This window comes from Nerophis ophidion, linkage group LG07 (genome assembly GCF_033978795.1).
Source record: "Nerophis ophidion isolate RoL-2023_Sa linkage group LG07, RoL_Noph_v1.0, whole genome shotgun sequence".
NCBI lineage: Eukaryota > Metazoa > Chordata > Actinopteri > Syngnathiformes > Syngnathidae > Nerophis > Nerophis ophidion.
In genome coordinates this window covers 24,370,402-24,397,717 of record NC_084617.1, presented here as the reverse complement: position 1 = coordinate 24,397,717, position 27,316 = coordinate 24,370,402, and the positions used below count along the sequence as shown (strand labels likewise).

General features: G+C 36.8%; 1 protein-coding gene and 1 long non-coding RNA gene across 2 annotated transcripts in view; one reads left to right on the top strand and one right to left on the bottom strand.

Annotated features, from left to right (window-relative positions):
• Positions 1-387: 387 nt before the first annotated feature.
• LOC133556094 (uncharacterized) lies at positions 388-7,492 on the bottom strand. Its single transcript, XR_009807450.1, has 2 exons — positions 6,549-7,492; positions 388-2,219 (listed from the first exon to the last, which is right to left on the bottom strand). It is a non-coding gene; the product is annotated as an uncharacterized LOC133556094 (long non-coding RNA).
• LOC133556089 (forkhead box protein K2-like) overlaps positions 6,706-27,316 on the top strand; it is a 30,465-nt gene continuing 9,854 nt past the window's right edge. The window contains exons 1-2 of the mRNA XM_061905701.1: positions 6,706-7,159; positions 25,069-25,263. Coding sequence (XP_061761685.1) covers positions 6,864-7,159; positions 25,069-25,263 — 491 coding nt within the window. The 5' untranslated portion in view covers positions 6,706-6,863. The remainder of the gene's footprint in view (positions 7,160-25,068; positions 25,264-27,316) is intronic.

Genomic DNA, 27,316 nt, shown 5'->3' with positions numbered 1-27,316 from the left:
CAATAATTCAAAATATGACATATATACTTGTTAATGTTTTTTTTGTTTTATGCACATGTTGTCAAAGAAAACATTGTTGTTTTTTTTGTATTCGGCAAACACACAAAATATAAAATATTTTCCCCCAAAAAACATTTCCAAGTGGAATATTTGATGTGAAGTCATTTGAGCCTTGAATATGTCAAAAATGTATAACAACATTGTTTTTAATTTATTATCACTTTTTTTCTGAACTATATTTTTATGCCCTTTTTGGTCAAAACCATGTTTTTTGGAGTTGAAGGCAAAAAAAAATTTCATATATAAGCTTTTGTTAATCTTTTTTTTTAAATAAATGTTTTGTTTTATGCACATTTTGATAAAGTAAACGTAGTTTTTATATGGCAAAGACACGAAATATGGAATGTTTACCCCCAAACATTTCAATGTGGAATATTTGGTGTGAAGTAATTGAGCCTTGAATGAGTCAATAATTCAAAATATGACATACTGTATATACTTGTTAGTGGTTTTTTTTGGTTTTATGCACATGTTGTCAAAGAAAACATTGTTTTTTTTATATTCGGCAAACACAAAATATAAAATATTTTTCCGTAAAAACATATTTGAAAGTGGAATATTTGATGTGAAGTAATTTGAGCCTTGAATATGTCAAAAATGTATAACAACATTGATTTTAATTTATTATAACTTTTTTCTTAACTATATTTGTATGCCCTTTTTTGTCAAAACCATGTTTTTTGGGGTTGAAGGCAAAAAATGTTATTTATAAGCTTTTGTTAATCTTTTTTTTAATAAATGTTTGGTTTTATGCACATTTTGATAAAGCAAACATAGTTTTTTATATGGCAAAGACACAAAATATGGAATGTTTACCCCCAAACATTTCAATGTGGAATATTTGATGTGAAGTAAATGAGCCTTGAATGAGTCAATAATTCAAAATATGACATATATACTTGTTAATGTTTTTTTTGTTTTATGCACATGTTGTCAAAGAAAACATTGTTGTTTTTTTTGTATTCGGCAAACACACAAAATATAAAATATTTTCCCCCAAAAAACATTTCCAAGTGGAATATTTGATGTGAAGTCATTTGAGCCTTGAATATGTCAAAAATGTATAACAACATTGTTTTTAATTTATTATCACTTTTTTTCTGAACTATATTTTTATGCCCTTTTTGGTCAAAACCATGTTTTTTGGAGTTGAAGGCAAAAAAAAATTTCATATATAAGCTTTTGTTAATCTTTTTTTTTAAATAAATGTTTTGTTTTATGCACATTTTGATAAAGTAAACATAGGTTTTTTATATGGCAAAGACACAAAATATGGAATGTTTACCCCCAAACATTTCAATGTGGAATATTTGATGTGAAGTAATTGGAGCCTTGAATGAGTCAATTAGTCATAACAACATTGATTTAGATTAATTACTATATTTTTGAGCAACAACCGTTTTAAATAATAAAAAAAAAACTGCCTGCACGGCAGCTTTGTGTTATGAGAGTTGCAACTTTATATTGTTAAATTTCACATGTTTACTCTTTTATTTCACTTTTTTCATGTAGAATTTTCAGTGGGCCATAAAAATGTAGCTGCGGCCTACAAATGGCCTGTAGGCCGCACTTTGGACACCACTGTCTCACCACTTCCGAAGCTTCGTTTCATTACATTGTTCATTGTACACTATAATAAAAACACACAGTAGAACTTTTAAGATAGACTATCCATAACGTGGCCACCTCCTGTCCTAATATTTGTCTGTCCTTGTCCATTTCCTGGTTAAGAGTCTCCTAAATGTCCACATGCTGCTTTTGAGAGGACATTTAGGGACGTTTTGTTTGCATCCAGAGAGGACAAGAAGACAAATGCTCCTCCCAAACACGGCCCCGTTCTTGGCATCAAAAATCGGCACTCAAAGCGCCATTAGTCCTCTCGTGGCGAGCGTTATTAATGGCGTCCATTTGCTTCCTGGCCCTTGGAGAGGAAGTAGGAGAGAGGCGTAATGGAGCTTTCTGCAAAGAGATACTAACTACCGCTCGCTCAGCTTTCCCCCGAGGGATGCCTTCGCCTCCTCCTTCGCCTGCGCCTACTCCTCTGATGTTTGTTTGGCTGAACGGCGCCCGTGGTTCATGTCTTCCTTGTGTTTCATTCTTCCTCTCATCATCATGGCGTGGGTCCTGATTGTTTGATAGTTGCCGCCTTTCCAGAGGTCCTGAGTGTAAAGGCAAGAGCGACACGTCAGACATAAAAAAAACATGCAGACAATATCGTCTAACCGCGTCTTTATTGTTAGCTTTTGAGGTGGCGCCGCCAGCGGGGTGAAAGGTCACGGCTGTTGACTGTCGGCTGCAGCCCCGCCCTTTACATCAGACCGCATGTCTTATTGTTGAATGTCAAAGCAGGAAAATGCTTTCAATGAGTAATATTCTCCTGTAACATATAATTTGTCATGATGCTTCTACACTCTAATCAGGTCTTTGATAAAGACACTGGTTATCACTTATAAATGTTGGGTCTTTGACATGCAAGCTTTTTTTTGCGTTTGAAAACATGAATGTTTTAAAATTTCAGTGTGTAAAGATTCAGTATAAATAAATGTGAAATTCAGTGTAAAAACATTTGTAAACCTAGGTTATTTAAGACTGAAGCAATTTATCCTGTCTAAGGACCAGCCAATCAGGTGATTCAATCTTCAATCTCCATTAAGTATAAGTGAGTCCTTAGTTTTGAAGCAGCAAGTATTTCTGCATTGATTTTTTTTTTACACAGAATTTTTACACACTGAATTATTTAACTTTTTTTTTTTACACAGAATTTTTCTAAAATTAATTTTATTTTACAAAAATTTTGTACAGACCGATTTTATTACACAAAATTTTATACAATGAAATTTTTTACACTGATTTATTTTACAACTATTTTCTATACACTGATTTTTACAGCTGAGATAGGCTTCAGAACCCCCGTGACCCCGAACGGTTTCCTGCTGGCTCCGCTGTGAACGGGACTCTCGCTGCTGTGTTGGATCCACTTTGGACTGGACTCTCGCGGCTGTGTTGGATCCATTATGGATTGAACTTTCACAGTATCATGTTAGACCCCCTCGACATCCATTGCTTTCGTCCTCTCCAAGGTTCTCATAGTCATCACTGTCACCGACGTCCCACTGGGTGTGAGTTTTCCTTGCCCTTATGTGGGCCTACCGAGGATGTTGTAGTGGTTTGTGTTGTGGTTTGTGCTGCCCTTTGAGACACTAGTGATTTAGGGCTATATAAGTAAACATTGATTGATTGATTGATTGATTGATGGATTTTTTTAAACGAAATGTTTATATTATTATTTTTACAGGGAATTTTTATACACTGGTTTTTACATTGAATATCTATGAACTGGAATATTTACACTGAGTTTTATACACTGATCTTTTATACTTATTTTTACACATTTTTTTTTATACACTGATTTTTTTACACAAAATGTTTAGACACAGATTTTCTACAAACTGACTTTTTTACACAATTTTTTTTTTTTTTAAATGTTCTCAATGTTTTATTTTACAATTATTTTTATACACTGTATTTTGGCACACTAAGTTTTACACATTGATTTTTTTAAAACTAATTGTTCATACAGTTTCTTTTACAGTAAATTTTTATACATAAATTTTTACATTGAGTTTTTATCAACGTAGTTTTTTACACTGAATTTCTATGAACTGAAAATGTTCCACTGATCTTTTACACACTTATTTGTTTTATACACTGATTTCTTTTTACACAAGATATTTATACCCTGATTATTTTTACACAGCTTTTGTGCACTGACTTTTTTTACACTAAATTTTATACAATAATTTTTTTTTTTACAATGATTTATTTTACAACTATTTTTTATACACATAATTTTTTTTACACTAAATTTTATACACTGATTTTTTTTCACAGTTTGTATGGACACTGACTTTTTTTTACACAATTTTTTTTTTTTAAATATTATTATTTTACAATATTTTTTGTACACTGTATTTTGGCACACTGATTTTTACACATTGATTTTTTTTTCAAACAAAATGTGTATACAGATTATTTTACAGTGATTTTTTATAAACTGATTTCTACATTTAATTCTTACAAACTGATTTTCTACACTGAATTGTATACAATGATCTTTTACACTTATGTTTTTACACACATTTTTTATACACACTGAATTTTTTTACACTGAATTTTTATAAACTTCATTTTTACACTCTGATTTTTAAGCATAAAACATTTTGCTCACACATTTTTATCTAATGAAAATATAAGAATAATTTAAAGTAAAAAGAAAAAAACAGTTCATAAAGTTCAAACGCAAAAAAAAACCCTTCTGAATAAGAGACACGAATTAATCTTTTACATTTAATATTATTCAAGTGTAGGAGGACACAAATGCGGCACAAGGAAATTATGTTGTGTTGACTTTCCGTCCGTTGGCGAAAACTCGTCCAGCAGCATCATGACGTCACTAGTAAAGCCCCGTGAAGGTGAATGGCGCTCTCTAGCGGCCAGTTGTGGCATTGAACGAATTTTGAATAAAGAGCTACGTACCCAGTGAATAAAATGTTCAATAAAGTTAGACTATACTGCAGAAATATTTGTGGTAATTCGACAGGTGTGTTAACATCCATAAATGTGATTTCATTCGATATTAATAGTACATTTAGTATTTCTTTCTGTGCAGATTTTAGTTTAATTCTGTTGGTGTCACTCTGGTTTGTATAAATATGCATCAAGTATCAAGTAAAAAGAGGCCGTTTAATGTGTGTATATATATATATATATATATATATATATATATATATATATATATATATATATATATATATATATGTCTTGATTTGATTATCCAGAGAATAGTGCTCAATACCGTGGTATAGCGCAATATGTAGGTGTGGGAAAAATCACAAGACTACTTCATCTCTACAGAAATCTCCTGATGATTGAGGGAACCCCTCATGAAACAGTTCTGTAGAGATGAAGTATAGTCTTGTGATTTTTCCCACACCTACATATATATAGATAGATAGATAGATAGATAGATAGATAGTACTTTATATGTGTGTGTGTATATATATATGTATATATATATATATATATATATATATATATGTATATATATATATACATATATATATATATACATATATATATATATATATATATATATATATATATATACATATATATATACATACATATATATATATATATATATATATATATATATATATGTATGTATATATATATATGTATATATATATATATATATATATATACATATATATGTATGTATATATATATATATATATATATATACATATATATATATATAAATATATATATATGTATACATATATAGGTTCCAATAATTGTGTGTGTATATATATATATATATATATATATATATATATGTCTTAATTGGATTATACAGAGAATAGTGCTCGATACCGTGGTAGAGCGCAATATGTATGTGTGGGGAACATCACAAGACTACTTCATCTCTACAGAACTGTTTCATGAGGGGTTCCCTCAATCATCAGGAGATTTTTTTTTTCCTGACGATTGAGGGAACCCCTCATGAAACAGTTCTGTAGAGATGAAGTAGTCTTGTGATTTTCCCCCCACACACACACGGCAATTCAAGGAAATACGGTGTGTGTATATATATATATATATATATATATATATATATATATATATATATATACACACTTTTTAATTAATTCAAGGAAATACGGTGTGTGTATATATATATATATATATATATATATATATATATATATATATATATATATATATATATATACACACCGTATTTCCTTGAATTGCCGCAGGGCATATAGTATGCGCCTGCCTTGAATTACTCCTGGGTCAAACTCGCTTCCCAAAAAATTTGGCGCATGCTTAGTATTACCGCCTGGTCAAACTTGTGACTTCTCCTGTCATCATTTTCAAAAAGGAGGAGGCTGATTTCAATACCGGTAATTTGAAATCGCATAAAGGGAAGAAGATTAAGAGCTATTCAGTAGGATTTAAGGTCCAAGCTTACACCACACTCACATTTTTACTGCATACCTTTGGTAAGTGCCGGAGTGAGAAGAGGTTTTAAAAAAATTTGTGCATGCTTACTTTTACCGCATGCCTTTGGTAAGCGCAGGAGTGAGAAGAGGTTTTAAATTTTAAATCCGGCGGCAATTCAAGGAAATACGGTGTGTGTATATGTATATATATATATATATATATATATATATATATATTTACACAGTGTTATAATCTGACTTGCTTGGTGCAAGAGCGACGTGCACGAGCAGGCGTGTACGAGCACGGCGCGCTGTGGCTTTAACACGCACCAGGGTAAAGCTAACCAAGCTGGTTAGATAGTTAGTTAGTTGTTTAGTCTGCATGTTGTGTTTAGTAATCACTACTGGTTAGCCGCCATTGCTGTGCGCCTCCTCGAGCAACAGAAGCGGCATATGTGCTGACTGTACCCCCCAACCGACCTTGAATGTGTCCCCGGATTAAGGCTCCGCTCCAATTGGCCGTCCTCGCCGGGCTGCGTCACCGTCCTGGGACGTGATTGGCGTAGGGCGTTTTTAGCAGCCGCATATCCAGCCCCCTTGCGTTAGGTAGGACCTCTTCTGTCCGCGGTGGTCTAAGCCGCTGTCCCGGCCTGCATGGTCCCCTCCCGAGTCCTATTTGTATTCATGTCCCCTGTGTAGCTTCGACCGCTCAGCGCCTCTACCGCGTCCCCCCCCCCTTTACCTCTCTCGCTTCATTTCGTCCCCCCGTCCCAGTCCTCGGCATTGACCGCCAACATGGCTGCGGTGGTGAGCACCTCGTCCGGGCCGGTGGCGCGGCTGGAGGGCCGCGAGTTCGAGTACCTGATGAAAAAGCGCTCGGTGACCATCGGGAGGAACTCCTCCCAGGGCTCCGTGGACGTCAGCATGGGTCACTCCAGCTTCATCTCGCGGCGGCACCTGGAGATCTTCACCGCCAGCGACGACGGCACCGGCGGCGGGGATTTCTACCTGCGGTGCCTGGGCAAGAACGGGGTGTTCGTGGACGGGGTGTTCCTCCGCCGGGGCGCCGCTCCTCTGCAGCTGCCGCCAATGTGAGTGCTCCATGCGGGGACTAGCCTGTTAAATAAACCTGATTATTGTTATTAACGCTGCGGTGTTTGTTAACATGGCGGGCCAGAGGAGCACATGTTTTAGCCAGCTAGCTTAAACTGCATCCTTCCTCCTCAGTCATCGTCTTTGTTGACATTCTTGTTAGCAACAGTAGCCATTAGCCTTCTCTCGCAGCGTGTTAGCCGGCCTATATCACGCCAACGTCAGCACTCATGTCAGTATTCCATAATAATAATAATGGTGCTTATTGGGCAACATTAGCGCATGTTTTCGTCGTTTCGTGCGTGTCAACGTGCTCTCCAGCGTTAGCTGGGCCGTGTTTGTGAATGGAGCTGCTGAACGTAAACAAACCCGCGCGTCTCCGCCCTGCGGGTGTCGTGCCAAAAAGTCAAAAATGGATTGACCCTTTAACCAAGTTGGTTTTTTTAGCTAAAATAAGGCGGAGTTTACTAAAAACAATTTGATTCTATATATTTTTATTTTAAATATGCAACAAAACAAGAGCAAGCCTGACCCGATACATTGCTGTAGCCTTAACAGCCATTGTAACAAAATGAAAACAATGGAGAATAAAAAACGATAAAACAAAAAGAGCAATGGACTTTCTTTTTTTTTTTTTTACATATTTGAAAGGAGTGAGAAGAAGTTTACACTTATTTAATCCCACCCCTTTTCTTTCAATCATAAATTACTCTGAGCTGGAACTACCTGTTCACTCAATGTACAAACTCAAAGGCCTACTGAAATGAGATTTTCTCATTTAAACGAGGATAGCAGGTCCATTCTATGTGTCATACTTGATCATTTCGCGATATTGCCATATTTTTGCTGAAAGGATTTAGCAGAGAACATCCAAGATAAAGTTCGCAACTTTTGCTTGCTAACAGAAAAGCCTTGCCTCTACCGGAAGTCGCAGACGATGACGTCACATGTTGATGGCTCCTCACATTGTTTTTAATGGAAGCCTCCAACAAAAACAGCTATTCGGATCGAGAAAATGACAAATTTCCCATTAATTTGAGCGAGGATGAAAGATTCGTGTTTGAGGATATTGATAGCGACGAACTAGGGAAAAAAAAAGTAAAAAAAAAAATGAACGTGATTGCATTGGGACGGACTCAGATATTTTTAGACACATTTACTGGGATAATTCTGGGAAATCCCTTATCTTTCTATTGTGCTGCTAGTGTTTTAGTGAGTTAAATAGTACCTGATAGTCGGAGGTGTGTGTCCACGGGTGTGTTGACGCGCAGTGTCTCAGGGAAGTCGACGGCAGCTTTATGGGCGGCACAAGCTCTGCTGATCTCCGGTAAGAAGCAACTTTTTACCACAATTTTTTCACCAAAACCTGCTGGTTGACATTCGGTTGGGATCCATGTTCGCTGTGATCCATAATAAAGTTTCACCTCCGTGAATTTTAAACAAGGAATCACCGTGTGTTTGTGTGGCTAAAGGCTAAAGCTTCCCAACTCCATCTTTCTACTTTGACTTCTCCAATATTAATTGAACAAATTGCAAATGATTCAGCAACACAGATCTCCAAAATTCTGTGTAATTATGCGGTTAAAGCAGACGACCTTTAGCTGTGTGTGTGCGCAGCCCGTCAAGCGTACACGTCATCATTACGCGACGTTTTCAAGAAAAAACTCCCGGGATATTTAAAATTGCAATTTAGTACTAAATTACACTTTTAAATTTCCCGCGGAGTTTCTTGTTGAAAACGTCGCGGAATGATGACGCGTGTGCATGACGTCTCGGGTTGGAGGGGACATATTAGCGCAGCACCACTCGCGGCTAAAAGTCGTCTCTTTTCATCACGCAATTACACAGTATTTTGGACATCTGTGTTGCTGAATCTTTTGCAATTTGTTCAATTAATAATGGAGAAGTCAAAGTACAAAGATGGAGGTAGGAAGCTTTAGCCTTTAGCCACACAAATACATGGTGTTTCATTGTTTAAAATTCCCGGAGGTGAAGCTTTACTATGGATCAGAGCGGTCAATCAAACATGGTTCCTGACCACTTGTCAACCGGCAGGTTTCAGTGAGAAAATTGTGGTAAAAAGTGGCCTCTTACCGGAGATCTGCGGAGCTTGCGCCGTCCATGCAGCTGCCGTGACTTCCCTCAGACACTGGTGTCAACACACCCGTGGACACACTCCTCCGACTATCAGGTACTATTTAACTCACTAAAACACTAGCAACACAATAGAAAGATAAGGGATTTCCCAGAATTATCCTAGTAAATGTGTCTAAAAACATCTGAATCGCTCCCAATGCAATCGGCTTTTTTTTTTTTTGCTTTTTTTTTTTTCTAGTCCTTCGCTATCAATATCCTCAGCCACGGATCTTTCATCTTAGCTCAAATTAATGGGGACATTGTTGTTTTCTTGGTCTGAATAGCTCTTGCTGCTGGAAGCTCCCATTATAAACAAAGATGTGAGGAGCCCTCACACCGGTGACTTCATCGTCTGCTACTTCCGGTAAAGGCAAGGCTTTTTATTAGCGACCAAAAGTTGCAAACTTTATCGTCGATGTTCTCTACTAAATCCTTTCAGCAAAAATATGGCAATATCGCGAAATGATCAAGTATGACACATTTCAGTAGGCCTTTAAAGCCCTACTGAAATGAGATTTTCTTATTTAAATGGGGATAGCAGGTCCATTCTATGTGTCATACTTGATCATTTCACGATATTGCCATATTTTTGCTGAAAGGATTTAGTAGAGAACATCAACGATAAAGTTCGCAACTTTTCGTCTAATAAAAAAGCCTAGCCTGTACCAGAAGTAGCAGATGATGTGCGCGTGACGTCACAGGTTGTAGGGCTCCTCACGTTGTTTACAATCATAACCACCAGCAGCTAGAGCGATTCGGACCAAGAAAGCATCAATTTCCCCACTCATTTGAGCGAGGATGAAAGGTTCGTGGATGAGGAAAGTGAGAGTGAAGGACTAGAAAAAAAAAGGTGAGAGCGATTCAGATGTTATTAAACACATTTACTAGGTTAATTCTGGAAAAGCCCTTATCTGCCTATTGTGTTTTAGTGAGATTATATACTACCTGAAAGTCGGAGGGGTGTGGCCACAGGTGTGGTGACCGCCAGTGTCTCTAAGGGAAGCCACACAACTGCAGCAGGACGCAAGCTCCGCTGATGTCTACAGTAAGGGCCGACTTATTACCACAATTTTCTCACCGAAACCTGCCGGTTGACATGTGGTCGGGATCCATATTCGCTCGACCGCTCTGTTCCGTAGTTAAGCTTCACCTTCGGGAATTTTAAACAAGGAAACACCGGCTGTGTTTGTGTTGCTAAAGGCAGCTGCAGTGCACCGCTTTCTACCTCCGTCTTTGTACTTTGAGTTCTCCATTATTAATTGAACAAATTGCAAAAGATTCAGCAACACAGATGTCCAGAATACTGTGTAATTATGCGATTAAAGCAGACTACTTATTGCTTGGATTGGGCTGGAAAAAAATGTCCGCTACAACCCGAGACGTCACGCACATGCGTCATCATTCTGCGACGTTTTTAACCGGATACTTCGCCGGAAATTTAAAATTACAATTTAGTAAACTAAACCGGCCGTATTGGCATGTGTTACAATGTTAAGATTTCATCATTGATATAAAAACTATCAGACTGCGTGGTCGGTAGTAGTGGGTTTCAGTAGGCCTTTAATGAACTTTTATGTAAATAAATTATAAATATATACGTACATACACTATGGCTGGGCGATATGGCCTTTTTTTAATATCTCGATATTTTTTTAGGCCATATCGCGATACACGATATGTATCTCGATATTTTGGCTTAGCCTAGAATTAACACTTGATACATATAATCACAGCGGTATGATGATTCTATGTGTCCACATTACAACATTTTTGTTCATACCGCATTAATATATACTCATTTTAAACTCATGCAGAGAAGGAAATTACAACTTAGTCTTTTACAACTTAAACTTTTTAAATTTTCCTGAAGGAACTCTCCTGAAGGAATCAATAAAGTACTATCTATCTATCTATCTATCTAGTCAATTGACCAAAACTGTATTTATTTAACAGTTATTAGCTGGTGATTTTTCAAATGATGCTGCGTATTAGCAGTAATGCTACTTTTGGTAGCAACTCTTGTGCACCACACTTGACAAATTAAAGTTGTCTATTCGACATCTTCCCACTTGAAGCCGAACCACTGCCAGACGACGGACCCCCTGCTGTTTATCTTGGGAATAAATAATTTTTTCATTCGTTACCAGATTTGCACCTTCTTTCTTTCGTATTACCACTCGCACGGCTTCGCTAGCATCACAGCTAACGTTACCCATGCTGCTACCTCTCTGCTGCGCGAGGGCGTATATGTATGTGACGTATGACGTAACAGTATGTGACATATGTAAGAAAGTGCGCTTACTCTCTGTGAGAAAGAGAAACAAGAAAGAGTGGGAATGGCCAGTAGTGTAATGCCTGCAGCTAAAAGCAACTGCGTGGGAACATATAATCGAATATCACGATATAGTCATTTTCTATATCGCACAAACACAAACCCGCGATATATTGCCAAGCCCTAACATACACACATACACATACTTGTCTACCCTCCCGATTATCCCGGGAGACTCACGAATTTCAGTGCCCCTCCCGAAAATCTCCCGGGGCAACCATTCTCCTGAATTTCTCCCGACTTCCATCCGGACAACAATATTGGGGGCGTAACTTAAAGGCACTGTCTTTTGCGTCCAGTACAACCTGTTGTCACGTACGTTTTTTCCTCCATACAAACAGCTTTAGCCTTAAGCCACACAAACACACGGTGATTCCTTGTTTAAAATTCCTGAAGGTGAAAATTTACTATGGATCAGAGCGCGGTGAAGCGAACATGAAACATGACGGAATGTCAACCAGCAGGTTTCGGTGAGATAGTTGTGGTTAAAAAGTCAGTCCTTGTCAGAGAAAAGCTGAGCTTGCCCCGTCCATAGCTGCCGTCGACTCCCCTGAGACACTGCGCGTCAAGACACCCGTGGACGTACACCTCCGACTATCAGATACTATTTAACTCACTAAAACATTAACAACACAATAGAAAGATAAGGGATTTCCCAGAATTATCCTACTAAATGTGTCTAAAAACATCGGAATCCGTCTCAATTACAATCGCGGTTTTTTTTTTGTTTTTACTTTTTTTCCTAGTCCGTCGCTATCAATATCCTCAAACACGAATCTTTCATCCTCGCTCAAATTAATGGGGAAATTGTCGTTTTCTCGGTCCGAATAGCACTTTTTGTTGGAGGTTCCCATTATAAACAATGTGAATATGTGAGGAACCCCCACACGTGTGACGTCATCGTCTGCGACTTCCGGTAGAGGCAGGGCTTTTGTCTTAGCACCGAAAGTTGCGAACTTTATCGTGGATGTTCTCTACTAAATCCTTTCAGCTAAAATATGGCAATATCGCAACATGACCAAGTATGACACATAGAATGGACCTGCTATCCCCATTTAAATAAGAATATCTTGTTTAAGTAGGCCTTTAAGCAATCAAGACTATTTCAGTTGTTTTTATCCTTCTTCGTGGGGACGTTGTTGATTGTCATGTGATGTTCGGATGTACATTGTGGACGCCATCTTTGCTCCACAGTAAGTCTTTGCTGTCGTCCAGTATTTTGTTTTTGTGTACTTTGTAGCAAGTTCAGTTTTAGTTTCGTTCTGCATAGCCTTCCCTAAGCTTGAGTGCCTTTTCTTAGGGGCACTCACCTATTGTTTATTTTTGGTTTAAACATTAGATACCTTTTTACCCGCACGCTGCCTCCCGCTGTTTCCAACATCTACAAAACAATTAGCCTGCTGCCCTCTACTGATATGGAAGAGTATTACACGGCTACTCTGCCGAGCTCTAGACAGCACTGACACGCAACAACAACAATTCATTTGCAGACTATAATTACTGGTTTTGCAAAAAATATTTTTTCCCCAAACAGGTGATATTAAATAATCTCTCACGGCACACTGGTTGAAAAACACAGAGGTAGACGACACATAATAGTAATACAAATTAATATAATGCAAAAGATGATGTACAGCAGGGGTCCCCAATCTTTTTTGCACCGGGGACCGGTTTAATGTAGGCATTATTTTCACGGACCGGCCTTCCACGTGTGGCATATAGACATAGGTAATAAGTGCACGAAAATGGAAGACATGAAAAAACTCACCGTAACATTTAATTAGTGGGAGTCCCCTGCCTTTTCCCTTTGGAAAAAATCTCTCCATAGACTTTTGTTTTTTGCTGGTTTTTGCTATTAGTAGGCTTTGTTTTGGGTTTAGTATCTGATGGGTTAAGGGTGATACATCACATTCCAGAACAAGTGCATGTAAATGTAAGAAAGCTACAAATACTTGACATTCGTTCCAATAGCTTTCTGTGGATTACTATTTCCATTCTAAAAGTTAGGTATTCATATTTTGTGCAATATTTCATGCGTAGATACACTGTTAGCTTTTTTGGTCTAATTTTCCATGCGTAAATACATCCGTTATTGCTTACTAGGACGATGTGCAATAATACCAGAACTTTAACTTACTTGGCCAAAGGAGATGCTTATTTTTTTCCTTCACTACAATTATTATATGCAACTATTTAGCACTTCTCCATCTGCCTCATGCACATTAAGTCTTATGGTCACTTTGTTCTTGATCTGCCCTGATCTTATAGTTCCAATAGCTTTCTGTGGATTACTATTTCCATTCTAAAAGTTAGGTATTCATATTTTGTGCAATATTTCATGCGTAGATACACTGTTAGCTTTTTTGGTCCAATTTTCCATGCGTAAATACTTCCGTTATTGCTTACTAGGACGATGTGCAATAATACCAGAACTTTAACTTACTTGGCCAAAGGAGATGCTTATTTTTTTCCCTTCACTACAATTATTATATGCAACTATTTAGCACTGCTCCATCTGCCTCATGCACATTAAGTCTTATGGTCACTTTGTTCCTGATCTTAGGTCATCAACCTGCCGCAGATGGAAGCTAGCTTTTGGTTAGGATTTGGCACCTTTACATTTGATATGCTTATTAATGTACATTGTCCCATGTAACAAATGTAGAAAATGGCGACTTCCTATTAGAAGTTTTATAAAACATCTATCAACAAGATTTTGGTGTGTCTGGTGGGACTGGCTTAAGTTAAGTAGGAGAAAGTGCAGTCGGTTATAAATTATTTAAATCCTCTTTGCGGCCTAGTAGCAAATGTCTCACGGACTGGTGCCGGTCCCCGGAGCGGTGGTTGGGGACCACTGATGTACAGTATGTAAGCATGATGGTCCAGTTTTGCCTGAAAGGGAGTGGGAAGAAAATAAGTTATTTAATCCCACCCCCAATTCTCAATTCAGTGATTAATACATTGAGTTTCACTGTTACTTTGTTGAAGGATTATAATAGAAATGTTGTATCACGGTGGCATTACCACAGGTAACAATAATTATTACACTGTAACAATAATTTGCATCAACAATGTCGGAAAAATGAACATATTTAATGTTTAATTGGGCGATAATGCTGAAAACCGTATCACGGTCCAACTGTTTTTTCATTATTTTTACGACCTATTGAACATTAGGACCAAGAAAAAAATAGATGCAATGTAAAAAAATGTTTTTAAATCCGACTGTCCTCTGGTTATCGCCTCGACTATCAAGACAAAAGGGAATATGGTAACACAAGCATGGAACACACTCAAAAACACAATTTTAAATCACATTGAACACAGAGCAATAACCTCTTAAAACACAAATGCTTGATACAGTGTAACAAAATAGTGCAAAATGTAAACAGAAACCTAAGAACTATTTTCTACAGGTTTAGTGCCAGGAAGTTACAGCTGCAATATTTGTTCGCCACATTAGTCAAAAAAACCGCCATATTAATAGATCCCCGGTGTCAGCTGTTAAGTGGAATTCTGAACATTTTCGAGCCGGAGTGGAACTTTATTTTTTACATTTTTGTTTAAAACCGCTAACACACTAATAAAGTCGAGTTTGCATTCGTATGTGTGGGTTGGTATCTGTTGCTTGGCCGAGTTTGTGAATGGAACTGCTGAGCGTAAACAAACCCAAGCGTCTCCTCCCTGCGGGTGTCGTTCCAAAATGGATCGACCCCTTGGCCAAGTTTGTGTTTTAGGTACAATAAAGCAATATATGTTACAACAATGATATTATTGCCCTATGATTACTGTCAACATACTTCATATTTAATTGGACGATATGGCTGAAAACTGTATCACAATGCAAGTGTTTTATATCGGTCGATATCTTTCATTATTTTTACGACCTACCGAAAATTATGACCAAGAGAAAATATGTATTTTTAAAAAATCTAACTTTGCTCTGATTATCGCTTCAGCTATCAAGGCAAGAGGGAATATGTCAACAGAAGCATGGAAGACACTAAATCACTGTAAACACAATTTTAAATCACATTGAACACCTAACAATAACCTCTTAAAATGAGGGTACAAAAGTAAGGAGTATGTACGAAATGCTTGATACAGTGTAACAAAATAGTGCAAAATGTAAACAGAAACCTAAGAAGAACTATTTTCTACAGGTTTAGTGTCGGGAAGATACAGCTCTGCTCTATTTTTTTAGATTTTCATATAAAACCACTAATACACAACACACTAATGAAGTCGGGTTGCTTTCGTATGTGTTGGTTGGTATCGGTTGCTTCCATTGATATTCGAGAACGCTCAAGTAATATCCTGCGATACTCTGCGCTATTAAATGGGAAAACAAATAATAGCAGTGGTCCTAAATAAACATATTCGTATTTTTAAGTACTTGTGTGTTTAACATGTTAATCCCCTCAATTACCCCCCAAAACGGATTAACTCACTGGAATATAAACACAATATAACATACATCCATAAACGTGGATGCATATGCAAAAGTGCAATATATTTATCTGTACAGTAACCTATGTATTTCAATTTGCACCTTATTGCTCTTTTATCCTGCACGACAACAAGCTAATGCAACTAAATTGCGTCCTTGTCTGTACTGTAAAGTAAAAATTATATAGTGTGGGATTGTTGAATATCATGTGGTGATTTTGTTTTGAAATAACACGTGTTTTGTGTATTTGATTGCTCACAATTTTTCCAACATGTCGTGGAAGAAAGATATCCTCCATAAGAGAGATAGCGAAACGGTGTGTGGGTTGGATGCGAGGATAAATAATTATTTGAATTGGTCGTGGTGAGAAAAAGAAGTGGACGGACGCCCGCTTTCGGAATTAATTTTCAAGCACAAAGATGCGGGGAAAGCAGTTTGCAGTCTTTGCGGTGGGAAAGTGATCGAAGATGGTGGCAAAGGTTGGCTGTCATTGAAACAGCATGGCGGGGGCAGCAAACATGCAGAGAAGGAAAGATTGAGAAAACAAAACTACAAACTGCTTGGTGAGTCATTTTCATAAGTTGCGCATTTTGCTGGTAAAAGTAGATAATGTGTCTCATGATTTTTATCATGATTTATAATACAAAATCACTAACTTGTAGTAGATCTTTTGCTGCATGGCCAGCGTTGACTAAAAACACTAAAATATTATCAGGAATTTAAGAAGATTACATGTAATAAATAGCTTCATTTTATAATCAAACTACCATTATGACTTTACTAAGTGATTCCCTACTTCAACAAATTGTGTTTTTACAATTACAATACATAATTATGCCATTATTCTTGAATTTATTTGGGGCTTCATATTTATATTTTCATACATAAAATGCTAGCTTTAGGGCTATTTACTTTAATTCAAGTCCCACCTGTACCTCCAAAAGGGCCCCATTCACCCTCGATTGATATTTTTCCATTTCTCTACTTTTATTTTACCTAACTACCGACCCTGTGACTTGTTCTGATTTATCCACAATTTCTCCATTTTTACTTTCTCTTGTCACTCCATGCAAAGGATCAACCGCCAGACAACAATATGGCGCACTTACTAGTATTTTCTGATTGGCTGTTAGCGTACGTTTGCCATTAAGTATTATCCTATTACTGACACATGCTCCGCTTTAAAAAGACTGTCAGTTTGGAGAGTTGCATAATGCATATTACAGCACTTTCAGTACTGTTCAGTTGTTGACATTAGTCTAAATATAATGTCTCCCATGAGCACTACATCACATGTTTGCTTTTATTATCACTCATCATAATCTTTTTGTGTTTTAAAGGGGTCCTGTTGTGATTTATTGTCCACATGCAAAACATTTCCTTGTGGTCTACATAACATGTAATGATGGTTCTTTTATCACAATATCATATAGATCGTTTTTACAGACCATCTTCAAGCCGCTTTCTGACCGTCTTTTCAGAATGCGCTGTTTTTTTGTGGGCGGGTCCTATTTACTCGGCTTTGACTTTGACTTCGACTGCGTCCTCTCCTTGTAAGCAATATTGTAGTTTTTAGCGCTTCCATTGGAGTCTACTGACAAATACCTAGTTGAAATTACAACTGAACCTGATTTCCTTCCTGGAAAGTCTGAGAATTCTCAATTACCCCAAATTGGATTCAGAGATTGCTGCTCTGAATGTAAACAATAATATTTGCATCTAATCTGGTGAGTTTTTGTAGCACTAAATCAGCTCTATCCAATGTATTGTTGGATGTTGATATATGGTAACTAGAGGTGGGGGAAGTAATTGATTTTTTGATGCATCGCAATTCGGACATGGACGATTATAAAATCTATTAGTAAACATCAATAGTCGATAACCCCATTTATTTATTGTAAATAAAGTAATGCAGACCGTTGTACAATTTGGCTGACTGCAGCGAGCCACCTCACAGAGCGATCAGAACAGCTCCTTTTTTATAGGGTACTTATGTTTCAGTTTTGCACACATTTCCAATAATTTAATAAATGTATTGAGAGTTAATTTAGCTGTTTCTTACTACAAATGCACTGTTTTTTGAAGTTGCAAGTGATAAAGGGTTATTTAGTGAAATAAAAAAAAATGTGAAAACGCATAAATATAAATGAATTACAGATGCATCAATAATCGATTTTTAATCGAATCGTAGCTCTTGAATTGTAATCGAATCGTGAGGTGCCCAAAGATTCCCACCTCTAATGGTAACATTACTTTTGTGTAAACTACATTTATTTCATTGCTAGCAATAGCGTCTGTGTTTCCTCTTCATCCACTGTGGTGGTTTTTGGCTCCAACATTTTTATTCAATGCAATTGTCAGCATAATTTAATGTAAAACAAATAATAAAATAGTTTCACAAAATTCTAAAGCAAATAATTCAGTTAAATACATTCAGTATCCAAAAAGGGCTTTATAATGGAGACAAAAATTAGCTTTCATGTATGGGCTACTAAGAGCTAGCAACTACACAACAGCTAAGCACACAAGCAAGACATGTGTGATAACAATTGAAGAATATTGCAGTGTAAAAATACCACATTTGTCAATACAAACAGTATCAAATAATTGTAGTCGCAGATAACTTACACATGCAAAGTCTCCAGGCAGACTCCAGTGACAAACGTGTCTGCATCATTCAACTTACTGCATGTTAATCTTAACTAATGGTAAAATACAGTAATACAAAAATGTGTGTAAAAAATTAAGTGCATAAACACTGTTTGCTTCAAAACTCACCTCATTGATAAAGTAAATGATAAATGGGTTGTACTTGTATAGCGCTTTTCTACCTTCAAGGTACTCGAAGCGCTTCGACATTACTTCCACATTTACCCATTCACACACTGATGGAGGGAGCTGCCATGCAGGGCGCTAACCAGCACCCATCAGGAGCAAGGGTGAAGTGTCTTGCTCAGGACACAACGGACGTGATGAGGTTGGTACTGGCTGCTTCTGAGACAGTATTGATTGATTCAGTCTTAAACTCAAGACTCACTTCTGGTAAGTTAACGAACATTACTGCACTGAACCCCATTTTTTTTTGTTTATTGAATTCTTTGGACACACTGTTAACAGAAATACAATACAAATCAAATGTTCTTTTTTTCATTCACCATTGTTGGAAAGTTGCGGAAAGAGTGAGTATTTTTCCATGGGTTGTTTATATTCGGACCAGGCAAGCGCAAAAATAGCTTTCATGGAAGTGTCCGTCTTGATTTCTGATTACTGGATTACTGGTACGCTCGCAACTCTGCTATCACGTCATTCCAAACTCCCACTTCCAACATCCAAGGTAAATGGAACGCACCATAAGTGGAGGATGCATGTTCATGTATGAGCCAATCTGCCCCACAACAAGAGGATAGAGAAAAAGAAGGAACTTATTGACTGCAATGGGTAAAACTGTACCATATGTGGAGATATCAACTGACGTAACTAGCGACAAATACGCCACTAGCTAACTAAATTCCAAACAGGTTGTTTGGAATAAGTACTGTATAGCAGAAGAAAAGACTGTTCAAGTCACTAGTAGCGACTTGTGGGCAACACGTTTTGTAGATTACTATCGTTTGGTCCATGTCTGACTTTTTTAAACCAAACAAAGAACTTTCTCTTTCTTCCATTTGTTACCAATTCTTCTTCATGTTTTGTTGGTTTAGCTTCCGTTGTGCTTTCCATCTCTGCTACATTGTTTGTATCCATACTCCTGCAGTCATCGTAAAGTTTAAACAAAAGAGAGTGACATCGTACGATAGACATTTTTATGTTGTACTACGGTATTTAGTTATTTTGCAAAGCACTACTGCACGCAATAAAGACCGGTAAAAAGAAACCCTAAATAATTTTGCTTTCGCTTTTCCTGCGAGCTGGTGAAAAATGGCCACCGAGCGCTGGAGGACAACCGTGCAGCGAGTCCTTGAGTTTCTGATGCAGCTCATTAAGTAACATATATTTTTTTTAAAGTCAATATAATAAAAAAAATGCATAGTAGTGTGACTTGAGACTGCAACTTTTTTGTGTCCATCCCAACTTTTGATGAACAATGAATAATTAAGAACTGAAGTAACCCTAAATTAATGCCATGATTCATATGTGATTTGATGGAGTGATGAGCACGTTACACACAAGTCAGCCAAACTACCTACTAGGTAATGTGGGAATTTACAATTCCAACAAAGAAATTCACAAACGCCCCAATATAAGTAAAGTAAGGCTCCATTTTTCCAAAAATACGCTAGCTTGATGCTAATACACATTGTCTTTACTTTTGACATGCTACTTATTAGCAATAGCGATTTTACATGGCAGTTTCATCCCCTCCAAAAATTTTAATCAAACCTACAGCTCAGATGCACGCTGAAACTACAAGATGTGCTCTCTTAGAGTGGTCAATCTATACTCTGAGGAATACAAGACAGTGGTATTTTTACGGCGAGTTTAAGGACTGCTGAACAGAGTAGGACACCACAGCACCCGCCAGAAATAATGGACAATAGATTTTATTTGTTACACACTTTTCATTCAAATAACTATTAATAGTGCTTCAGTATAAATAAATATTTAAAACAATAAAAGCTTAGCCATTAAAATTATAATACTAAGACTAAAAAACTATCAGTGAAGCATAAACACAACATGCAAAATAGTATTTATTTTTATAACAGTGTGTTTATTCATTCTATTAAAAAAAAAAACAACTTCTTGAAAATAAGAAATTTTGTGTATAAGTACTTTTGATGACATTCAACAATACTGCGATAATGATTTTGGTCGCAATAACCATGATATGAAATGTTAATATTGTTCTATACTTTATGCCAGCAAAGAGCTGCACTTTACTCATGTTTCTTCCTGCTCTCAAAAACTACTTCATCGTAGCATTTTGATACTTGAGTCTCCATGTTGTTTTAGCACTGCATCGTTTGAGTATTTTCTGCGAGGTCACGTGTATCGCCATGTTTACGTCCTCCACGTTTAGTAGAAAAGCTATGGGGTCTGTAGTGGTTACAGCCCAGGGGACACTTGGTATTCCTGGGATTCCTCTCGGCTGATGTAAACACAAGAGGCTCCCCTCCCCCTACCTCACACACTGTCCTTTCCGTCTCGCTGCTCTCTTTTGTTGACATTCCTTCTTTTCATGAGGCAGGCGGGTGTTTAAAATCGAGTGAAAGTCTTCCTCAGTTGTTCAGTTTGTTTGCTGGCGTTCGTTTTGTCTTCGGACACAAACATGTCCTGTGACAAACTACCTGTGGGTGGTTTCAGTAAGAGGAAGGGAATGGACTAGTGGTAATATTATTGTTGTTGTTTGCTCACACACTCGCTTTAGTGATTTATTTTAGCCATTGACATATTTTTGCTGATGTTAGTACAGCCTAAATACAAAACTAGACCAAATGATGGAAGTTGGGCTTTTTCACTATTTTCTCCTTTTATCCTTCCAGCATGTTCACTTCTCACAGTAACGACCCGCTTGTGTTGTATGTTGTTTAGGGGTATGAATCTTTGGGCACCTAACGATTTGATTTAGATTCCTGTCGCGACGATTCGACTCTGATTCTATTCAACAGGATTCGCGATTCAAACCGATTCTTGCTATGTATTATTTGGTATATTTATTATATTGAAACTTTTTCAAAACAAAAAAACAGTTATTTTTGGTTACAAGGCGATGGCCTCAAAATGTATTTTTAAAATTATGTTCTTATGAAAAAAAGTGTTTAGTAAAAAAAAATGTATGTACATTTTTGGAAATTGAGTCAATTTAGAATCAGGATGAATAAGATTGGCGATTCGGATGCAAAACATTATTTTTTGTGCACCCCTAATGTTGATATTGGAGAATGAGGATGTGTTGTGTTGCTGGTGGGGTTAGCGACAGAGAAACTGTGTGCTTGGGCTCCACAATTTTGAGAGAAAACCTAATTATTTTCCTTCAAAAATTATGATTGCGGTTCGGTTTGCAATTTATATATTTTATCCATAACAATGCAGAAAGCTGCAAAAATAACATGTGAGGGCAGACTTTGGCTTTATGCAGACATACTCAGAGTTTTTGTCTACATCATGCTCTTAAACTGAAGAAATAATCAAGAAAAGCTATTGTTTTTATAATGTATTATAATCATAATATATAAAGATAATCTAAGTAAACATTTAAAGGGGAACATCATCACAATTTCAAAAGGGTTAAAAACAATAAAAATCAACTCCCAGTGGCTTGTTGTATTTTTTGAAGTTTTTTTCAAAATTTTACTGGTCCCGGAATATCCCTAAATACAGCTTTAAAGTGCCTTATTTTCGCTATCTTCGAAACCACTATCCATTTCCCTGTGATGTCATACAGGGCTGCCAATACAAACAACATGGCGGTTACCACAGCAAGATATAGCGACATTAGCTCGGATTCAGACTCGGATTTCAGCGGCTTAAGCGATTCAACAGATTATGCATGTATTGAAACAGATGGTCGGAGTATGGAGGCAGATAGCGAAAACGAAATTGAAGAAGAAATTGAAGCTATTGAGCGAATAGCTATTGACGCTATTCGGCCATAGGGTGGGTGTACCTAATGAAGTGGCCCATAGCATGGCTGCCTTATTGGCATCGCCGGTAAAATGTGCGGACCAAACGATCAGGACTTTCGCATCTTGTGACACTGGAGCAACTTAAATCCGTCGATTGGTAAGTGTTTGTTTCGCATTAAATGTGGGTATCTAGTTTCAAATGTACATACAGCTAGCGTAAATAGCATGTTAGCATCGATTAGCGTAGCATGTTAGCATCGATTAGCTGGCAGTCATGCCGTGACCAAATATGTCTGATTAGTACATAAGTCAGCAACATCAACAAAACTCAGCTTTGTGATTTCGTTGACTTAATCGTTGCAAATGCATCTGCAGGTTATCCATACATCTCTGTGCCATGTCTGTCTTAGCATCGCCGGTCAAATGTGAAGACACTTTGGTACATTCAATGGGGGTCTGGCGGCAGATTTCTTGCCAGTGATGCAACTTGAATCCCTCCCTGTTAGTGTTGTTACACCCTCCGACAACACACCGACGAGGCATGATGTCTCCAAGGTTCCAAAAAATAGTCGAAAAAACTGAAAATAACAGAGCTGAGACCCGGTGTTTGTAATGTGAAAATGAATATGGCGGGTGTATTACCTCGGTGACGTCACGTTCTGACGTCATCGCTAAAAGACCGATAAACAGAAAGGCGTTTAATTTGCCAAAATTCACCCATTTAGAGTTCGGAAATCGGTTAAAAAAATACATGGTCTTTTTTCTGCAACATCAAGGTATATACGCTTGCATAGGTTTGGTGATAATGTTCCCCTTTAAAAGGATATCCACTTATTTTTTATTACTTTACAATTGTTTACCATTGTACTGTAATTGAAAGATAATTACTATATAGTGGTAAAAAATTGAAAAACTTACCTAAAAAAATATTGATAATCATAAAGTGCATTTTTTTCTAGTTGGAAAAACAAAGTTGAATGTTGTCTTTTTATTTGTTACCATAAAGTGATCACAGCATTCTTGCTCGTTTGTCCGTGTTGATGGGCTCATACTGCCCATCCAACACAGACTGTCCCTGTTTGAAGCAAGAGATAAAGGGATGCACCGCTCAACAATTTTAATTGGCGTAGAAAAATAGAAAACTTCAGGCTCTTGCGGTTACGTTTTTGCAGTAATTAAAACCTCGGTGTTGATTCAATGTCGATTAATCGACGTAGCGTGTGCGAGTTTAGGAATACGATGTTGAGCACTGCTGTTGGCGTGTTAAGGTCATCGAAGAAGTTTAGGAAGAGCAATAAACTCTGTGTGCCTCTCTTGGGACATTATATCACATTGGCCTTTTGTTGCAGTTTGTCGCTCTTAATTTTGCGCTTGCACAGGATCACGGTCAATAAAGGGATATTGTGCCGTGCAGGATTATACCAAGCATTGTTGCTTCCCTACTGTTAGCGCAGTAGTTAACTTCTATCAGTCAGTCCCGCCATGTTTGATCGGAGAAATATGCTAACAGCTGATCCCCGAGATCGAACTCAAATTAATCGCGATCAACGATCGCAATCATCTAATCACTCAGCCCTAAGAACAAGTATGTTAATACTAATGAACACAGAATATTTATAACAGAATACATTTGCATATGCATTAAAAATGTTTTATTTTGTATTTTTTTTATTTTTATGAATTAACGTTTATGACAACCTTTTTTCCAAAACACAATATAGAATGTGAGTTATAACAGGATAATGCACACATTTATCATTTGTTTTCAAAACGGTTAAAAAAAGTGGGACCCCAAAAATTTACTGCGGGACCCCATTTTTATGACCTGTTGGGGTCCCTAGGACCCCATTTTGAAGATTCCCTTGCGCCAACACTGCAACTGTTGGTGTGTCAGTATTGTCACAGTCAGTACATGCAAAGGTAAAGTCCATTATATGATCAATAATAGAATTATTAGATATTTTTATTTGTGTATAAATTGTTTTATTTATTTGCCCATTTACTGTGCAGAATTAGCTTAGTTTTGTTTAACAATTGTATGTAATAAAAGAGAATAAGGAACTCATTTTAATAATCTTATTGTCAGCACTCACCATAATAGGAAACATTTACAGTTAATACATGTGATCAGTATCAGCCTATCTCACTTACGAATAATCGGAATGGGGAGCATGAAACCCTGATTGGAACATCCCCATCAATTTGTAAAGAGCAGTGTGTTTGTCCCCTCTCGTGTTTATATTTGATGTTTTCATCAGGTTTTGGTTATGAATGTGATTTAGAATTAGAAGGAAACATGAAAAAAACGATTGAAAAGATGGACCATGTTTCCAGCACCTGTTCAATGTTAATGGCAAGGACACTAATTAAAGCAGCTTTAACAAAGTCCTCACTGAGTGATAACGCTGATCGTGTTCCCTTTAGATGCACGTTCAGGTTCCCCAGCACCAACATCAAGATCACCTTCACGGCGCTCTCCAGCGGGAAGAAGATGAAGCGAGAAGCTCCCGAGTCTCCCGTCAAGCCGGTCCAGCCTCACATCGCCCCGCTCACCATCAACATTCCAGACAACATCGCCCACCTCATGAGCCCGCTGCCCTCGCCCACCGGAACCATCAGGTATTTGTCGGACCTCAACCCATCAACAACACAAACACACACACACACACTTGTTGGCAGCAAAGATGATCATTGTAAGCATGTACTCACACTACTTTGACACATTCACTTCCTTTTTCTCCTGTACTGCCATTACTCTGACTTGATGGATTACATCCATTCTTATTTGGAGTCTCTGGGATTTTACTATGCAAGGTGATTGTTAATTAATAGGCCTGATTTAGACAAAATGATAACTTTGGGCAAAAATATCACCATTTCCTAGTATGGTCTAGGGCATAGGTCACGAACCTTATTGAAACCAAGAGCTACTTCTGGGGTATTGATTAATGCGAAGGGCTATCAGTTTGATACACACTTAAATAAATTTCCAGAAATAGCCAATTTGCTCACTTTACCTTTAATAAACAACTCCATATATATATATATATATATATATATATATATATATATATATATATATATATATATATATATAAAAATGGGTATTTCTGTCTGTCATTCCGTCGTAATTTTTTTTCCTTTTACGGAAGGTTTTTTGTAGAGAATAAATGATGAAAAATACATTTAATTGAACGGTTTAAAAGAGGAGAAAACAGGAACAAAATTAAATTTTGAAACATAGTTTATCTTCAATTTCGACTCTTTGAAATTCAAAATTCTACAGAAAAAAAGAAGAGGAAAAACTAGCTAATTCGAATCTTTTTGAAAAATTTATGGAACATCATTACTATTTTTTCCTGATTAAGATTAATTTTAGAAATTTGATGACATGTTTTAAATAGGTTAAAATCCAATCTGCACTTTGTTAGAATATATAACAAATTGGACTAAACTATATGTCTAACAAAGACAAATCATTATTTCCTCTAGATTTTCCAGAACAAAAGTTTTAAAAGAAATTCAAAAGACTTTGAAATAAGATTTAAATTTGATTCTACAGATTTTCTAGATTTGCCAGAATATTTTTTGGGAATTTTATATTTCACAAATATTCTTAATCGAAAAGACAGAAGCTAAAATGAAGAACTAAATTAAAATATATTTATTATTCTTTACAATAATAAAAAAAAACCTGAACATTGATTTAAATTGTATGGAAAAAAGAGGAAGGAATTTAAAAGGTAAAAAGGTATATGTGTTTAAAAATCCTAAAATTGTTTTTAAGGTTGTATTTTTTCTCTAAAATTGTCTTTCTGAAAGTTATAAGAAGCAAGGTAAAAAAATTAATTAATTTATTTAAGCAAGTGAAGACCAAGTCTTTAAAGTATTTTCTTGGATTTTCAAATTCTATCTGAGTTTTGTCTCTCTTAGAATTAAAAATGTCGAGCAAAGCGAGACCAGCTTTCGATTAATTAAATAAAATTTAAAAAAAATAGAGGCAGCTCACTGGTAAGTGCTGCTATTTGAGCTATTTTTAGAACAGGCCAGCGGGCTACTCATCTGGTCCTTACGGGCTACCTGGTGCCCGCGGGCACGGTGTTGGTGACCCCTGGTTTAGGGTTGTACTGTATACCGGTAGTTGGGCTGAGCGATATGGCCTTTTTTTAATATCTCGATATTTTTTAGGCCATGTCGTGATACACGGTATATATCTCGATATTTTGCCTTAGCCTTATTTGATGCATATAATCACAGCAGTATGATGATTCTATGTGTCTACATTAGAGCCGGGCGATATGGCCTTTTTTTAATATCTCTATTTGTAGGCCATATCGCGATACACGATTATATATCTCAATACTTTGCCTTAGCCTTGAATGAACACTAGATGCATACAATCACAGCAGTATGATGTGTCTACATTAAAACACTCTTCCTAATACAGCATTAATATATGCTCATTTTAAACTTTCATGCAGAGAGGGAAATCACAACTAAGTCAATTGACCAAAACTGTATTTTATTAAATAGTTATTAAGCAGTGGCACAAACATTCATGTCATTTCAAAACAGAAATTACAGGATTGTCAGACATTTTGAAACAAACTATAACTGCATGATGTCACTAAGATGATATATCAAAACGACACGAAATTGAAGTGCACTTTTT